Source organism: Labrus mixtus, chromosome 10 (assembly GCF_963584025.1).
Source record: "Labrus mixtus chromosome 10, fLabMix1.1, whole genome shotgun sequence".
Classification (NCBI taxonomy): Eukaryota; Metazoa; Chordata; class Actinopteri; order Labriformes; family Labridae; genus Labrus; species Labrus mixtus.
In genome coordinates this window covers 2,119,726-2,136,710 of record NC_083621.1, presented here as the reverse complement: position 1 = coordinate 2,136,710, position 16,985 = coordinate 2,119,726, and the positions used below count along the sequence as shown (strand labels likewise).

Genomic DNA, 16,985 nt, shown 5'->3' with positions numbered 1-16,985 from the left:
TTTTGTAAAAGGAGCCAAATCGATCGAAACTGTAACTAAAGTCTAAACTGTGTCACTGGAATAACACCTTAAAAAAGGCTAATTGTAATGTTAACGTCAGAGACCCCCCCCCCCCCCCCCCCTCACTCTCCACCTTCAAAAAATCCTTACAAACTCAGCTCTTCAACGTCGCCTACAACCACGAACACACTCTGTTCTCATCCTCCTTCTCTGACATTCTTTCTTCTTTGTGTTAAACGTCTTTGAGTATTTGGAAAAGCGCCATAAAAGTCAGAAACATTGTTATTATTATCTTTATTAAGTCTAATGAAATGCTGTTGTCACGGCAACTGAGTTAAATAATGGAGGAGGAGCAGAAGCTTTAAAAACAACCCACTAGAAATATTTCAGAGATTGTCCTTACAACACTAACATCATCTCTAAACACATACCTGCTACTCAAACATCATTTTTTAGTTTTTCCCCGTGTTCATATGACCAGCTGTTTGACAGTAAGAGGAGAGAGCGTTTATTTTCAAAGTGTCTCGTATACTTGTTGCAGCCTTTTTCTGTATACAACATTGAGATGATCATCAGGCTGAGAGCCGTCAGGTCAAAGGTCGTACATCACACCAACTTCTTGGCAATGAAGAAGTCTTTGAGTCGTTTCATTTGGCAGAAACCGACTGACAGCAGGATGGAGGTCTGCACCACGGCCCACCACAGCACTTTACTGTTGGTCTCCTCGCTGATCTGACGAAACACCTCCTCCTTTTCCTGTGAGAGGACGAAATATCATGTAAAAAAAACGGGAAAAAGAAACATGGATGTGTATGTATGAAGCATTTCTGCGCTGAGATTAAAAGCGCTGCGCGTCCGTCCTGTCTCCATGACAACAGTCTGTTAATAACGGCCGCTGTATGACCGACACCGCTCCGTTACTTTTTACTGCATGTTTTATATTTTAGATTGTTTTTACCCGATCAGACACAGAGCGAGGAGGATGTGGGTACAAGACACGATCCGTAGGCGGGAAAAAACACGGGGAATATCATAGGCTACATTTGGAAAAGAGCGTCGTGACATCAGCAGCGCGTTTCTGAAAAGTGAAATTATTTTCAACTTGAGCTCTCGGAGCTGCCGCACAAAAAGGGCAGAGCGCTCGGAAAAAAGACGCTGGGCGATGTGTTCTTCTCCCGGCAGCTTCCTTCTGCTGCAAACGCTCTCTACTCACTGAAAACAATCGGAGAAAAAAACGCCATAGGTGGACACGGGGGCCTATGCCTTTCAAAGATTTACACTGTCAACATTGTTAGAATGATCATTAGCCCTAACATGGTTAAGAAAAAGGTTATTCACCCTCTGGTACTCCTGCTGCCTGATGATGTACATCATCTGCTCCAAGAGGTGTCTGAGGCTGCTCTCCAACAGCGCCATGTTGTCTTTGGTTTTTGCTGTGCTGTGGCCAATCGTGTGCTCTCCCATCTGAACGTCCAAATGCAGCTTCTGTAGCAGAGAGGAGAGTTAGTCGCTGTTTTTTATAAAACGCAGGCATTGACTCAGCTTGCTGAATGTTGCATTCATCTCCGCAGGTCTCACCAGCTTTTCTCTAGCAAAGACTGAGAACCGCGTGGAGTTGCTTTGGAAGCAGAGGTAGTGCTGACCAGAGGCGTGAGCTGTGAAGGTGAGTTTGCCAAATTTACCGTAGCGTTTGGTCATCAGAACCTAGAGAGAGTGGGGGGAAGAAAAAACATTTTCTCTGCAAAAAAAGTCCAAATTGTAAATGGTGCTTCTAGTGTTTCCCTTTTTTTTGTTTGCCAGGTGTTAAAAACTGAGAAATCAGGAGAAACATTTTTTTAAAAAAACACCTCGGTGCATTATGACAGAAAGAGGAACGAAGCAAAGGGAATGATTTTTTCTCTGAAATTGTTAAAAATTTGAATTTGAACCTAATCAGCCAGCAAAAAGAAGAGCAGGAAGAGTGTTCAACAATTTCTGTACATACGAGGACAGAGGCAAAAGGCTCTTTCTGTGAGTTCTACAATTCATTTATCAGACGCTTCGATCCAAAACGACAAACATCAGAGAGTAAGAACAACACAAGCAAGGATCTAGAGAGGAGGAGACAACGTCAGTAAGTGCAAAGATACACCTCAAGTCTGATCTGACACACAGGAAGTGAGCAGAGTGTGTTTTAAGGTTTGATTAAAGTAAATGAATCCTTGTGATACATAAATAAATGTAATGGATGAACCAGAAAGTGCAATGATAAACCTCTGCTGGGTGGGTGCGGTACCTCATGGTTTGGGTCTCTGACTGTCACAGTGACGCCGAGGTGAGGGGAGGAGGTGACCGACTTCATATCCCAGGGCTCCAACAAGAAATAACCTGAAGGTAAGACACAGCGTTCACACACACGACTACACACCGCAGTGGTAGTCAAGATAAGAATCAAGCATGTAAGAGTTTTGATAAGAAGCAAATATAATGTTCATTGTTTATACATGTACTGTAATATTATTTAAAGAAAGAATGTTCAACATGTTCCACATAAATAAATCATAAAGTCTGTCCTGTGTAAATGTGTCTCTGAGTCCTGACTGTCTACAATGAGGGAGAAGCTCGAGTCCCGCTGGCTGTGTTGTTGTCAGAGCCGTGTTTACATGGACGGGACGGCCGGCTCCTCCCCTTGTGTATAAAAGCTGTTTTAGTCAAGAACTAGAGAGAAGAAGAAGAACATACTCACTGATTATTTGGAGCTAAGGACAATTCTGGTCGTTCTAATTCATAACTCTTTCAATTGAATGTGAGTGTAGAGGGGTTGGAGGTGTGTCTCTGGAGGAGAGCGGAGGATTCAGTATGGAGGAGGCGTGGCCTAACAGGAAGTTTGTTTTGATTTCATGCGGGTGCTCAAGGGCGACATCTACTGGATCAAAAAGTCGCACATTCTTCCTTTAATTAATTTGTTCCTTGACCTGTTTACTTCAATATTAAAAAACAAAACAAATAGATTTGCAGGAAGAAGAGCAACTTAACAGGTGGTTTGAAATCCATTAATGCCTTTTGCACTTGAAAGATATTAGACATGCTGCCTTGAAAAACACATTTCACATTACTTCACAATCCTGTGCTCAGGTCCTAAACGACCCTCATGAGACATATTCTCTCTCTCTCTCTCTCTCTCTTTAGGACTCACCAGTAACCAATGTATCTTCAGGAATCTCCTCGATGATGCATTTTCCCTCCTGCTCTCCGAGATCAAAAAACATGGCTGCTGCCAACATCAGGTAACACTGCAGGAGGACGCCAACACCTCGAAAACCCATCTTCAGTTAACAAGGGGTTCACTTACAAAACACCTGAAAGTGACCGAATGTTTGGCCTTAAAGTAGAAAGAGCAGATTGTTGTTTTTTTTCTACAACTAGAACTGCATGTCCTTTACTTTACGTTCAGAGCGGAGGGCAGTGAGGGAGCCGGTCTGAGTGTGAGAAACTCACAGGTGCCGCTTTCTGTGACGACACATCTTGTTTGTTTTGTGACTGCTCGACCGAGGAGCCAATAGGAAGGCTGCTGAGAGTCGTGACTCACTGCGACTGACAACTTGCAGTGGATACTTATTATCCTGCAGTTTGTTCATGATACAGCTCAACCCTTACAATAAGTCCTATTTCCATGCAAAGGGAAATGTCTGCGTAGAAGAACGACCATGAAGAGGTTTGGAAGAGCAAAATGTTTGAATTTTTTTTTTTAGGGCCAAGTGCATGCTCTGACTTTACCTCACACAATCAATCATTATTTGTAAAGCGCCAAGTCACAACAAGTGTTACCTGGAGACGCTTTTCAAATAGAGCATATGGGATAATAAGCAGGAAGGATTTCTCCTCCTGTATTCCTCTCGTTCCTGTTGTCCACACTTCCTTACCGCTGAGGTGGAGGTCGGAGCAGGCCGTGCATAAAGGGAGGACGGCGGTGGTTGTGAGGACGACACAGTCCGATGGTGGAGGCTGGGCGTCAGGTGGTCCAAAGTGATGGATTTCTAGCTACACTAAAATATGTGAATTAGTAAAAACCATGATATATATATTTTATTTTTTGTGTCCCTACCTTCCCAACAGTTCAATCAAATCAGAGCCAGGGAAATCCATAATCTTAATACTTGTAACGCCCCGTGTCTTGTCAAGGTAGCCGCCATGACAGACAAGATATACTTATGGTTGCCGTGGAAACACTGTGTGTTACAGTATGTTAGAGACCGCTGCATAATGAAGCGTGAGCTGCTACTGAAAGCTGCCGTACTGTCGCTGTATGAGCTGCTGTGATAAAAAACGTCATGTAAATTATACTCGGATACATTAGCTCGTCTGTAAACATATTCTCTTCCTCAGGTCGATTTCACCTGGTCGTCATGACTACAGTGGTGGTGACCTCAGAGCAGCCTGGAAAGGAATAAAATCCATGGACTAAGCCTCCTATCTGTGTCGATGGTGTGGGTGATGCTGACTTGGCAGATGTTTTTAATTCATTTTTTTCTCGCTGGGAAAGGTCTGATTTCTTGGATGATATTTCAATAGTAAGAGAATCTCTTGTTCTTCAGAATGACTTTGTGATCTCTCAGGGAACTGTCACAACTCTACTGAAGGGAGTTAATACGAGAAAAGCTGCTGGCACCTGACGCCATCCGTGGGCGCACGTTGCGTCACTGTGCTGACCAACTCAGTGACGTATTCACAAAACTTTTTCAGATGTGCGCTGAGTGTGGCCGGATACCCCCCATCTGGAAAACATCCACAGTTATCCCTGTGCCTAAGGCAGCTAAACCTCAGGATTTGATTGATTTTAGACCAGTCGCTCTTACTTCACTGTTGAAGGACTGTTGTCACCCTGAATCTAGCATTATCCACGGTGGAGAGGTTGAAATAGTGGACTCATATAAATACCTTGGGACAGTGTTTGACTCTGAATTTAAGTTCTCTGAAAACACAGAGGCTGTGTCTGAAATCACGCCATTTTGTAGTGCTGTCCGAATTCTGAGTGAGCGTGGTCATACCCTATATAGTCCACTCAATGTATCCCACAATGCATTTTGAAAAGTAGTGTATGAGCGATGGTCACTGTGCGAGCAATATATACCATCATGCATTGCGGTTCAAAAGATTTTTACGAGCATAGAGTGGCGTTTGACTCGACTGCTCTCAGACAGACGAGAGGAGAGACCAGCATGAACACAGAAACTCAATAAAGTTCATATTCAGAGCGTTTTACTGAAATCTATGATCAGTTTGAATAAAGACTTTAGTGATGTTAGTTTGTCCTAATGATGATGACAGACGAGAAACCAGAGTCTGTGAGCATAAATAATTTAGTTTTGGTCCGAATATATGTCTCATTATGTAAAATTCAATATTTTATAAGTATTTATTATATCATGAAAATACACTCAGTATAATGAAAGTATAGTGAAATTCATGCTGTTATTTACTGTATTGATCCTCGGCCGTTGCTAAGCTGCGCGACAACAATGACGTCACTGTCAGCGGCCGGTGAGTGAGCGAAATGTTTTTTAATTTTGCTGAGTGAGTGCACTATATAGTCCACTGCATTAAACTCACTATATAGTGAATAGTGAATAGGGAGGAGGGATCAGTGAGTGATTTCGGACACAGCCAGAGTGAATCGTGAAAAGAGGCCAACAGAGAATTCATTTGATGCGGAGGCTGAACTCTTTTAGTGTTTCACAAAGCATCTTATGTAGCTTTTATCATTCTTTAATCGAAAGTCTTTTAACATTTTCTTTTATCTGTCGGTTCAATGGGTTGTCTATGAAGGACAAGAACAGTTTGAACCACATCGTAAAAGTCTGCTCTGAGATTATTGGAGTCCAGCTGAAAGACTTGAGTTCCCTGTGGAAGGAGCGTGTGGTCCAGAAAGCCAAAGGGATCATAAACCAACCTGAACATGTTGTCCAATCGGAGTTTTCTTTAATGCCCTCTGGACGGCGCTATCTTGCTCCTCCAAGGAGGACAAATAGATACTCCAACTCTTTTATCCCTTCAGCTATCAGGCTGTTGAAAGCTGAACAAGTCTGTCATCGTATTAGGAAATTGTAGATTGAGAACGCTGGCTTTCTCACTTGACGACCTGTTCGTCTGTTGAATGTGAATGTAACTGTTTGGATGCTGTGGTGATGTGTTTCTTTCCTTTTATGTTGTCTTTGCGTTTTTCAATGGCTCGGTAGGTTGTGAAACTGAATTGCCCTTCTGGGATAAAGAAAGTTTTCTGAATCTGAATCTGAACTACTAACGACAGTTAACATAAAAAAAAAGTGCACTGACTTGTGAGAACTTGATTTCTGGTCTTTGGTACATAACACAAGGTATTTGTTTCTGTTAAAGGCTGTGTGTTAATAAAGTTTTTCTCCAGAGTGAGATCAAGCAGAACTCAAGCCCAGCTGTGTGTTTACTCCTCTGGTATTATTTTTCGGTCTAGTTTCTGGTGAGCACGGACTCGGTCTGTGTTGTAAACAAACACACTGCTCCTCCACTCTCCCCCCTCGCTGTGCGACAGAGATTTCCTTCTCCTCCTCCTCTCTCTTATCTGTGAGGTTGGATGTCTGTATTTGAATCAACTTTTTTCTTCTTCTCTTCCTAATTCAGCGGTAAACTCAGCAGTACATACAGGGAGAGTGCCGTTCTGCAGGAGGACCTTCAGACGTGCACCGTTAAAGAGAGAGGCAGACGCGCGCTGTGGGAATAGTTTCACCCCAACCAGGAAGACACGATCAAGCATGTACATGGATGTTTATCTGAACACACCTAGTCCAGATCTTTTCAGAGATTATAATCCAAAACATCACATGTACAGTAGTTGCTGTTTGCTCTCCCTCAAGGAGGTCACGTATAAAGTAAACCCCCCACACACACACACACACACACACACACACACACACACACACACACACACACACACACACACACACACACACACACACACACACACACACACACACACACACACAGCATCTGGAAAGGTTGTTATTCCCTCAGAGTGAGCAAAGAGTCAGAACTTCTTCTCCCACACTTCAGTAGTTTTACATGTGTGTGAACACTCAAAAGCAAAAAGCAAAAGCATTTCAAGTAAAAGTGATTCTGTTTACTGCTTTAACACTTGAATTGAGGGGCGGCTGTGGCTCAGTGGTAGGGCCGTCTCACAACCTGAAGGTCGGGGGGGGTTTGATCCCCAGCTCCTGCTGCAACATGTCCGATGTGTCCTTGGGCAAGACACTGCACCCCAAATTGCTCCCACTGCTTTGTCTGTGGTGTATGAATAGATGAGTTTCTTCTGACGGACTCTTTACTCAGCAGCCATCAGTGTGTGAATGTGAAGGTGTGACCTGCGGTGTAAAAGAGCTTAGAGTAGTCAGAAGACTAGAAAAGCACTTTTCAAGTCCATTTGTCGTGTACCATTTGGATTCACATCGACTCTCAGAGTTTTAAACCCCACATTAGTCTGTAGGGACTTGGGTTGAAAACTGAAGGGTCGACCAGCTCAAGTCCAGGTACGGACCAAAGTATGGAAGTTGATCTGGTTGCTGGGGAGGTGTCAGGTCATTTCCCGAGGACTGCCGAGGTGCCCTTAAAGAAGGCACCCAACAGCTCTGACGGGCTCCCTGTGTAGCAACCCCACTCTGACATCTCTCCATTAATGCATCTCCACAGAATGTGTTAGTGCATGTGCCAAATTCGGGTACATGTATGTGAAAAGAATATCGAGTGTTCATATTTCATAGATCTATAAAACCTTTTTCATCACGCTCTCCAGATAGTTTAAATCATCTGGGAAACTGTGACTGTGGAACACAAACTCTTACCTGTCGTCCTGCCTCAAACTTGGTTGATGAAACTGCTGTTGAGGAAAGCCAGAGGCTGAATCTGCTCCTCTCCTCTTTCTCCTGACTCTCTGTCCCAGTAATTTTCCTCTCCGTTGTCATTCAAAACACCAGGAGCTCCCTCCAGCTCCAGATGTTTAGTTCTTATTGCTGTTCAATGCGACATGTGTGGGATGCTTTCTGTCTGTTTTACATATTTACACCCTTATTGTGCACTAAAGACTCCATTTATTTCAACTTTGTTCACATTTTGTTGTCTTAATCCTGCACTGAAACTTCTTCTGAAAGACAAAAAAAGGAGAGAGAGGGGTCGCTGGTTTCTGCTCTATCTATTAAGCGGGACCCCTGCTCTGTGCCGGGGTCGAGCTGCACTGGACGTCAAAGCGAGAATGGAGCTCTGTGAGATTTGGAGGCGTCGTAATCCAAATCGACATTCGGTGAACTGATTTTTTTTTAAAAGTTGGTGAGAACGTTCTTCCGTTTTACGACCGACACTTCATCAGGGCGGATCCCAGCCAGCAGTGAGGCCTCGACCCGGGTCATCCAGTTGAAAGTATTTCTCTCTGCACTCAATTTGATCCCGCAGCCCGAGTGTTGGTAATATGACCTTGGGAGCCACAAAGTAAGCGTTCAGATTTAAGAGAAAAATATTGCATTGAGATGAGCTTGGCTTTGACACTGGAGATGATATTTGGGACGCGGGCCTAGATTGTCTACGTCACAGCCTGATGAAGTTTCATTTTACACTTACATGCTCTGGATGACAACATTTCACTAAAGTCAATAGCGCGGCGTTCCTCACTCGAGGCTGCTCAGAACCGATTATCTGCCCGGATTATTTTGAAGTGTGAGCGGTATAAAGATCCACTCTTAACCTCCCTGATCAGCGCACAGAGAGCATCGGGGGTTAAATCAAACATGTTTGATAATGAGGCGCCTGTAGCCTAGTGGTTAGTGCGCACGTCCGATGTACAGAGGCTTTAGTCCGTTCAAACCATAGACTGTAAATATTGATGGATGAAGCCTGAGTGATGTCAGCGTGGATATGTGAAAACAACTTCAGATAAATTTAGGGGGAGGAGGAAAGAAAAAGGTTGGGATCAAGTGGCCTATACTGTGGGTGTATTGGTCACCATCAAATTGACCTTTGTGCCTTTTGTTGTGAACGAGCGTCCAAGAAAAATCCTTACAAATGATCGCGACGAAGGCTGAACTTAAAGCCGCTCATGAGGCGCTACATAGACGGGCTAATTCATTAAATGATGTGCTCGCCTTTTCTTCGCTCCTGAGCCTCCAATATCTTCTTCATTTGTGGAAGATTTATTTCTCATCCCACATCGGTGTTCATGAATTTCATTATGCAAGATTCCAACAATTGCCCATTCACATTCACTCAGCGTTAACTCGTATGCTGTAGCGTAGCATAGCAGGCAAAAAAGTTTTTGTTGCTCTGCGCCTAGCCAGTGGCAATTCTAGAGTCTCTTGGGGCCCGAAGCAAGAATCGATTGGGGGGGGGCCTCCAACCAGTGTTCATCACCATCATGTCTGCCAGATGTCTCCTCGTCCTCTTTTCTCTCCTCTAGACGGATCATTCCTCTTCATCGACAAACTTTGGTTTTCACAGCAATAATGCACGCAACGCTTAGCAGGTCATTGTGAGTGAGTGCTGTCAGATGGGGCCCCCTTAGGGAGGTTTCCTGCTGTTGTTGCAAAATCTGCACATTTTGGTCCACTGTTGTGGTTTAAGTATGTCAGCCCTCAGGGGCCCCCTACTGGTCTGGGGCCCCAAGCAGTTTCTTGCCTTGCCTTGTTGACCAACGCCTAACACCGCGGTGAAAGCTCCTACCTATAAAGTGTATGACCTGAACCCAAAGGTGAGACCTGCCGGGGCAATTTGTGTCTTACACTTCATAAATCCAGTTTCTGCAAAGCTGTGAAAAACACATTTCTGCACTCAGAGGGATTTGAAGCCATCATGTTTATAATGATTGTGTGACGTGAAATCAATCAGTGAGACTCTGAATATACTGAAATGTCGTATCTTTATTCAAAAGAGACTCTATCAAACATTTAGCAAAGAGGCCACAACATCCCTTAGATATATTTACACTTCATGACACATTTTTTGTACATTTTTTGGCATTTTTTTTTACAAAAGGTTGATTTTCCGTACTGAAATAACATCTTAATAACACAAAGGAATATACATTTGTTTTTTTTACTTCCTGACATGATATATACTGTACACTACAGGTTAAAATCCTGTAAATAAATATACTCTTCTTCGTCTTCAGGGAAACAACCACAACGTCTCTGTTCATGTTTCGATCATGACATCATTTGTAGGACCAGGAACTTTATTTTCAGACTCTTTTGTTCGTCTGCAGACGGAGCAGCTGAGGCTTCCAGTTTTTAGATGATGTAGTTATTTGGATCAGTATTTCTTAAAGTCAGGTTTTATATCTTTAGTATTCTTATAGATTTACTTCCTAATCCGAGAGTTGAAAGCTGCTTGGAGTCATAATACACTGCAGGCAAACACACGTCTGTGATCATCCCAACAGTCAAACTGACTCCAAATAAAACATCTTTGTTCCCCTCAACCAATTATATAATCTGACAGAACTGAGTTACTTTCTAATAGCTTAACGACGCCTCTCTAGTGCTGACAGATCCGCCAATGTGGCTTAAGGATGAGTCATTCTGTTGAATTGAACCTGTCAGTTATTTCTGCAGCGGAGGGCAGGGAGTCCGGCTCGTCGTATTTACACCTCGTGCGATTTCACCGCGGACCTTTTGCTGTTGTTCTTCCGCCTTCTGCCTTTCCTCCCTTTCTTCCCTTTCCTCGCCGTGCACTCCTTCCTCTCTCGCCTCTCCTTCCTCTCCTTCTTCTCCCTCCTCTCCTGGCCTAGTCATAAACAGTTGTCGGGGAAGCACTTCCTCTCCTCCTCCAGCAGGGGGCAGACCACTCCGCTGTTGGCCGGGTGCATGAGGACGTAGCGTGTGCGGTGCTGCACGCCTGAGTCTCCACACTTGCCCTTGCACAAGCCCCACGGGGACCACACGGACACCTCGCAGTCCAGAGGCGTATCTGCAGGGAGAGCGGGGGCGTTAGAATCACATGAAGGTTTTTCTTTGTAATCTTGTGAAGTTAGTTGTTTCCCCTCGCCAGCTTTTTGAGTGTAATGTTTTCATTGCTTGGAAGTGGAGAATGGTTTTATTTTCCTTTTTATGGACTTGACTGGAGAGCAGTGGGATTAGTCATTTTAGAGAAAATCACTGCACTTGTCTCTGCTGTCTGTCTGTTCAAAGCTTTTTAAAGACTTTACAGGCGTGCATTGAGTGAACCAGAGTTTCTTGTTCTAGATTTTGGCATCGCGTCGCTGTTGTTTTATTTGTTTATAGAGTGAATTTTTGCTGAGTGAGCTTGCTACCATTTAATGAGTCAGATGCAGAAGTTAGGGATTTCCTCAGCTGTAATAGAGGGGGAAAGAAACTGCCTTGTTTCTTAATTTCTCTGCTCTCTTTCTCCAGCATTCAGAACTTGCTGGGCTACCTCAGCAGACCTGATAAGTATTGCAGACTTGGTTGTCATGAAAAGTAGAAAAGCAGAGGGACGGGAGTTGGTGATGGAGCCGGGTGGAGTAATGGAACAAGAAAGTCACATCCTAGTTCAACTTGCGTGCCCTTAAAGGACAAAGGGAAACATAAAGCTTGTGTCATTTGATTTCAAGTTTGTGTTCATTGACAGAACCTAGAGGAGGTGATTGCTAATCTTTAATTAAAGCGGTCTCTTGAGTCCTAAAGACATCAGAGAGAAGGAGGGATGACAGGAGGGAGGGACACATAAACAGATGGAGGGGTTGGACAGAGCGTTGGGATCAAGGGCGGGTAAATCCCAGCAGATATTTGGCCCCTCTGCTCTGTTTGTTGGGTTGGTTGTCATGGGAATGGACCTGCATTCTGTGACGCTGACTCGAATCCTAACCCTCACTGTGAACACTGAATGCGATTACCGCAGTGTCTGGCCGGACTGCCAGGTTGACACGCTATCTGTTCCCCTCCAAAGAAAACCTTTCCCCCGGTCAAGTCATCTGTTTAGACATTTTGTGGTGGATTCTGTTCTTTATAAAAGGTCATTTTCCTCTCCTTGTCATGTTGAAGATAATCACTCACCAGTACAGTTTATTTGACTTCTGTATTATTGGCTGAACTTGCATTTTAAACTATTCACCTTTTTCCCCAAAGCTATCACCCTAAATGCCTCTGCAGTCATTTTCTTTTTACACTATGACCACTAATGGCTACAGCAGGGAGTCTTAAATGTTAACAGTGCAACATTAAGTAAACCAGCTTCCCCCTCATGGATCCAGACAGACCCTGTTAAAACATACACGTCTTCATCCCATATAAGGGGTCACGACCCAAACATGACTGTACATAATTTCTTCATGGTTTTTTCTTCAAATGCTTTTTTTCCCTTTTCTCAGTATTTAATTTTCCTGCTGTTTCACCGGAGCCCAGATGTACCCCTGGCGTTTTTCTGATGCCCTACCCTCACTCGGTTTCTCGCCGTCTGGTTGGAAGTAATTGACTTTGTGTGTGGGCCTGTAATGGTTCCCAAATGTGCTCATTTGAGTCAGCAAAAGACTAAGACCAAAAGCTCTTGGTGATGGGTGAAACTGTACATTTATGCAACTTAGAATACATACTTCTGTCTGTACTTGTTACTCTTATCAGTGCGAGTTGGTGGAGAAATGGCTAAGGGAAGGGATACTGGGTCAAATCTGCAGTTTTCCAAGAAATTATTTTACACAATTATCCTACTGACCCACATGATTGCTAAATGTGAGGTCCATAGAGGGGCTTTGCAAGGTCTTCTGGCACGGCACGGCCTTGGGCAATCAAGCACATAGAAGCTAACAGTCCTGGTGGATTTCATCATTTTTAAATATGATTGCATTTTTTTGAGGTACAGTAGTTGAAATTTTCAGAATATATACGCGGCTGAGACTTACTTATTGGCGAGTCTTCAATCTCGTTTCCCGTCAGCAATAGGTCGGACTGGGTCGGCTCCACGGGCAGGCTGATGATCTGATTGGTCTTCTTTATCTTGGTCAGCGTTACCTTGGCGATGGGAGGTAGGTGCTTCAGGCGGGGGTAGAAGAAGGAGTTGGCAGGGTGGCTAGGGAAGGAAGACGTGATCTGTGGGAAGGAGAAGGATTTACGGTGAATATTTGGTGATTTATGGCAGATGGAAAGAGATGTTGACGTTGTAGTAACGTCCTTTTAATCAGGATTTTCAGCAGCTAAGATATTAGTGTGTTGAGCATTTAGGTTACTACAATGTCCATGGAGACACATAACGCCTTCAAGATTTGTTTATCTTCTGTTCAATTGATTGGATGAAGCCTCTTCTACATATGTGATTTTTGGCTTTTGATTGATGGATGTTGGCCTCGTCCTCCGGCAGACTTACCTGTGTGATTTTGTCCTGTGGGATGGTCTCAAAGTTGGGAGAAGAAAACGTGAATCCGCTGTCAGTTCCTGCATCATAAGGGAAAAGCTCCAGGGACATATTCTCTTTCCAGTGGTCGCCGTCACACAGGTCAAGAGAGTCCACACCCACAAACCAGTCCGGGCTTGGAACGAGGCGCACGACAAACGACAACTGCAGATAGAGGGGAGGAAGTAGACCACAGGGAGGGGATAGGAAGCGTAGAGAGAGAGGAAAAAAAAAAAGGAAGAGACAGGGAAACGAAGAGGTGGGTCAGAGTGAGAGGTGGAGATAAGGAGAAAGACATGGGTGGGAAAGAAAACGAAAAAGGGTTGTGAGTTTAACTTCTCCTCTCTTGTCCAAGCTTAACATTTTGTTCTGTCAGATGTTCCCCAAACTTTATGTCCCACTCGGACAATCATCAGCGGGACGATTAACTGCCAACTCCTGCAGAGTTTGACATCAAATGTACAGACACAAGTCGGACTTGAACGTGGAAAAAAAAAAGCAGACTGGAGCTGGTTTTATCATTACATTGAAATCCCCATGAAATGGAACTACAAGAGTATCTAACTGTCGTTTTGTTTTTCCAACTGAAAGGAGATAGAACCAATCACAAGATAGAAGGCGGGACATAACGTTGGGATGGATTGATTGGATCGTTAACTACAACAAAGATTAGTAAACACCCCTGAGTGCAGGATGAGTCATCCTACATTTGAAACGTTTTACAGGAAGAGAAAATACAGTAATTTTGCGTTTTTGACATTCTCAGATGATGCTTAATTAACAAATATTTGACAGATAAGTTAGCGTTTACTTTTGCAGCGTCCGCCTAATAAGGCATCATACAACTCTGTGGCATAATGTTGTGTTTTTTTATGATCGACAGCAGCAGTAGCATGACAGTTTCTGACTTATGACTGCAAAACCACTTCAGTCATGAATTTTACATTTTGGATCATTTTTGAATTTTCATAACCATAGCCTCATTTTTATAGTTTTATATTTGGCTGTAAACACAATCATTGTTGGAAATACATTGTACCTGTTGGGACATCTGCAAGGTGCAAGATAATTGGGTTTAATTTTGGTACAAAACCTTCAAATTACTACACTGTCATGCTCGCTTAAAGTGTTAGAAGTGAAGTGGATGATCTGCATCACAATCCCCATGACCTCGGCTAAGAGAGAATCGAACCATCTTATTGACCCCCCCAAAAAAAGCCTCTGTCATACTTGCAAGTCCAGACCCAAAGTGAAAGAAAACCAGGTGTTGAGTGACTTACATAGGAGTGCCTGGCGAAGACCTCGAACTCAGTGTTCATCTGGCCTAAGCCTCCCACAACAGCAGGAGCCGACAGGATCCCATAAACGCTCTGGATGCGTTCGCCGGCCGCCTCGACTTCCTTCAAGATGGTCCAGGCCTCGCCTTTCTCAGCGAACTCCCTCACTCCATTGCTGGCAAACTCATTACGCTGCCAGATGTGGTAATCAGAGCTGTGAGTCACCCCTAACAGTAGAGGAGAGAAGGATGTTAGTTGAAGCAGCAGGTACAGTAAAAAAGGTACATCATCAGAGATGTGTATAAACTGCCTCAGTCAGATTATATACTCTTTATGCAATAAACTGTATTCAGACGCTGTGCACTATGGGTAGACCGGTTTGAGACTGGTTTGCACTCACCAATGAGGTTTGACCACTGTGCAGGGGGCCGGTAGACTGGATACTGTTTGGGGAAAGCAGCTTGGCTCCACTTGCCGGTAAACGTGAGCCTGTATTGGGCGGTTTCGGACGCCGTGCACATGGGAATGTCAGTGGGAACCGGCATCGAACGACCGCCTCGGCCCAGTGTCAGCACCATGAGGAGCAGGTGGTAGAGCGCCTCGGAGAGGGAGAGGATGTTTCTTGTGGCGTTCATGCTGAGGATGAAGTACCTGAAGGAGGAGGTCTATAAACAGGGAGGAGAAAGGTCAATGATAACGTTACTATCTAGCTCTCATCCTGCAAAAAAATAAGAGTGTCAGCACCACATGCAAATGTTTTCCTGCTCTTTGTTTTGCCAATGAAACACAACAAGAAGTCTGTCTTTTGAAACTTTTACCAAATGTTTGCATACATGTCCTTCCTTCTCGACATTCTCTTTTTCTGTCTATTAGCCCGATTTAAAATAAGTTATTAGTCATGCATCTTATTGATTTTCACATCTATTCTTGCAGTTGCCGTTGTCCTCTCTGATCCTGAACATAACAGCACTGACAGAGAGAAGTTAGTAAAAGGGCAGAGCATCTGCTTGAACCACCAGTGGGGAGTTAATCAAGTGGGGCATGTGAGTCAGAGGGAGCAGTTTTCACTTTAAACGCTCTGTTTTTTTCCACTGTTTAGGAATTGTAAACTCAGTTTAGGGGGGTGAAGGCGTGGCGGGACGAGACCTTGTATTAATTAAGAAGTAAACACCCAATGTTTGTTTTTTGTTATTGCTGTAACTACAGCCTGGGGTGGGGGCTGTACATTCTTTGCTCTGTGATATTATATAACAGAGGGAACCTATGCCAGCTGACGTTTAGAGTTTTGGATACCTCATACATCTTATCGTCCATATGAAGCTGCAGTATCAGCGACATGACACTCACAAAGCAGCTTACACCTGAACTCTTCTGTTTTTATCTTTTTCTTCTGACATTCTGTTAATTTTACCTCATGGGATACATTTTATAATTAAATTCACATGAAGGGTAAGCACATAGAGTGATATGCAGTTGTACTTTGTGCAGGATTTGCAATAATTTCTACATCATTCAGCAACAGTGTTAACATGCAAACATGTATCAGTTTCAAACTTTTATTGGATGATGGTGGGTCCATATAGAAGGAGCAGAATGCATTTTATGTCTGCAGATGTTTGCATTCCACTGCAGCATTTATTTCATTTTAATACAATGCACTGAGTCCATAACATTTCAGCAACTTCCAAGTGTTTGCTTCTCTCTCATTATGTTATGAATGCATGCACATCAACAGTCATAGAAGTATTTGTTTTCTAAATGCACATGCATACTCTAAATCCTTCTATGAGACAGCTCTCCGTGCCTCCCCTGCGGTGACAGGATGTAAGATGTGGTGCAGAAACTACTCACTGATTTTGCTCGGGGTTCCGGATGAGTGAGAGGTTGCAGCAGATGAGTGGAGAGGAGGGCTGGAGGTGAAGAGAAGGGGAGAGGAGAGCGATGGATGTGGCTGTCTGGAAGAAAGACTGCAAGGCTCCAAGTCCTCTTTCGCCTATTTATGTCCTCCATGAGCTTCACCCCCCCCCCTCCCCCCTCCTCCTCTCCCTCTTTTTAACCCTTTTGTCCCTGCCCTTCCCTTTCCCTCCCCCTCTTGCTCCACCCGCCTTCAAACTTTTTCACTTTCAATACTTTCCCTCTGATTGTCGGTGACTTCCCTGCCCCCTTCATGCCCTTTGACTTTGGCTCTTCCCACTCATCCCCTCCTCCTCGCTCTCCTACACTTTTTAAGAAGCCCATTAACCGACTAATGTGTTCAGCAGTCGTGGATGCTCCGCCAGGGGTCCTGTGCAGCTCCGTGGGTAGGGTGTCGTTTCACAGTGTGAAACTGTAGCCCTC

At 44.0% G+C, this 16,985-nt stretch overlaps 2 protein-coding genes across 2 annotated transcripts; both read right to left on the bottom strand.

Annotated features, from left to right (window-relative positions):
• Positions 1-277: 277 nt before the first annotated feature.
• si:ch211-255i20.3 (transmembrane emp24 domain-containing protein 11) lies at positions 278-3,401 on the bottom strand. Its single transcript, XM_061047560.1, has 5 exons — positions 3,176-3,401; positions 2,276-2,367; positions 1,579-1,704; positions 1,339-1,485; positions 278-756 (listed from the first exon to the last, which is right to left on the bottom strand). The coding sequence occupies exons 1-5, from the start codon at positions 3,303-3,305 to the stop codon at positions 607-609; spliced, it is 645 nt and encodes a 214-aa protein (XP_060903543.1). The 5' UTR covers positions 3,306-3,401; the 3' UTR covers positions 278-606.
• A 6,487-nt stretch (positions 3,402-9,888) lies between these two features.
• Positions 9,889-16,673, bottom strand: spon2b (spondin 2b, extracellular matrix protein). Its single transcript, XM_061047559.1, has 6 exons — positions 16,500-16,673; positions 15,049-15,313; positions 14,652-14,875; positions 13,345-13,536; positions 12,884-13,070; positions 9,889-10,956 (listed from the first exon to the last, which is right to left on the bottom strand). Exons 1-6 carry the CDS (start codon positions 16,656-16,658, stop codon positions 10,778-10,780), a joined length of 1,206 nt encoding a protein of 401 aa, XP_060903542.1. The 5' UTR covers positions 16,659-16,673; the 3' UTR covers positions 9,889-10,777.
• Between the last annotated feature and the right edge of the window lie 312 nt (positions 16,674-16,985).

Bases quoted from the DNA above. Each gene is read 5' to 3' on its own strand.
- si:ch211-255i20.3 (XM_061047560.1), bottom strand. From the start codon at position 3,305: ATGGGTTTTCGAGGTGTTGGCGTCCTCCTGCAGTGTTACCTGATGTTG. The intron at 1,705-2,275 runs GTACCGCACCCA...CACTCTCTCTAG, and splicing joins TCAGAGACCCAAACCATGAG to GTTCTGATGACCAAACGCTA. The intron at 1,486-1,578 runs GTGAGACCTGCG...TCTCTGCTACAG, and splicing joins TCTTTGCTAGAGAAAAGCTG to AAGCTGCATTTGGACGTTCA.
- spon2b (XM_061047559.1), bottom strand. From the start codon at position 16,658: ATGGAGGACATAAATAGGCGAAAGAGGACTTGGAGCCTTGCAGTCTTT. The intron at 13,537-14,651 runs GTAAGTCACTCA...CTCTATCTGCAG, and splicing joins TCTTCGCCAGGCACTCCTAT to TTGTCGTTTGTCGTGCGCCT. The intron at 10,957-12,883 runs GTAAGTCTCAGC...CTCTCCCTGCAG, and splicing joins GATTGAAGACTCGCCAATAA to ATACGCCTCTGGACTGCGAG.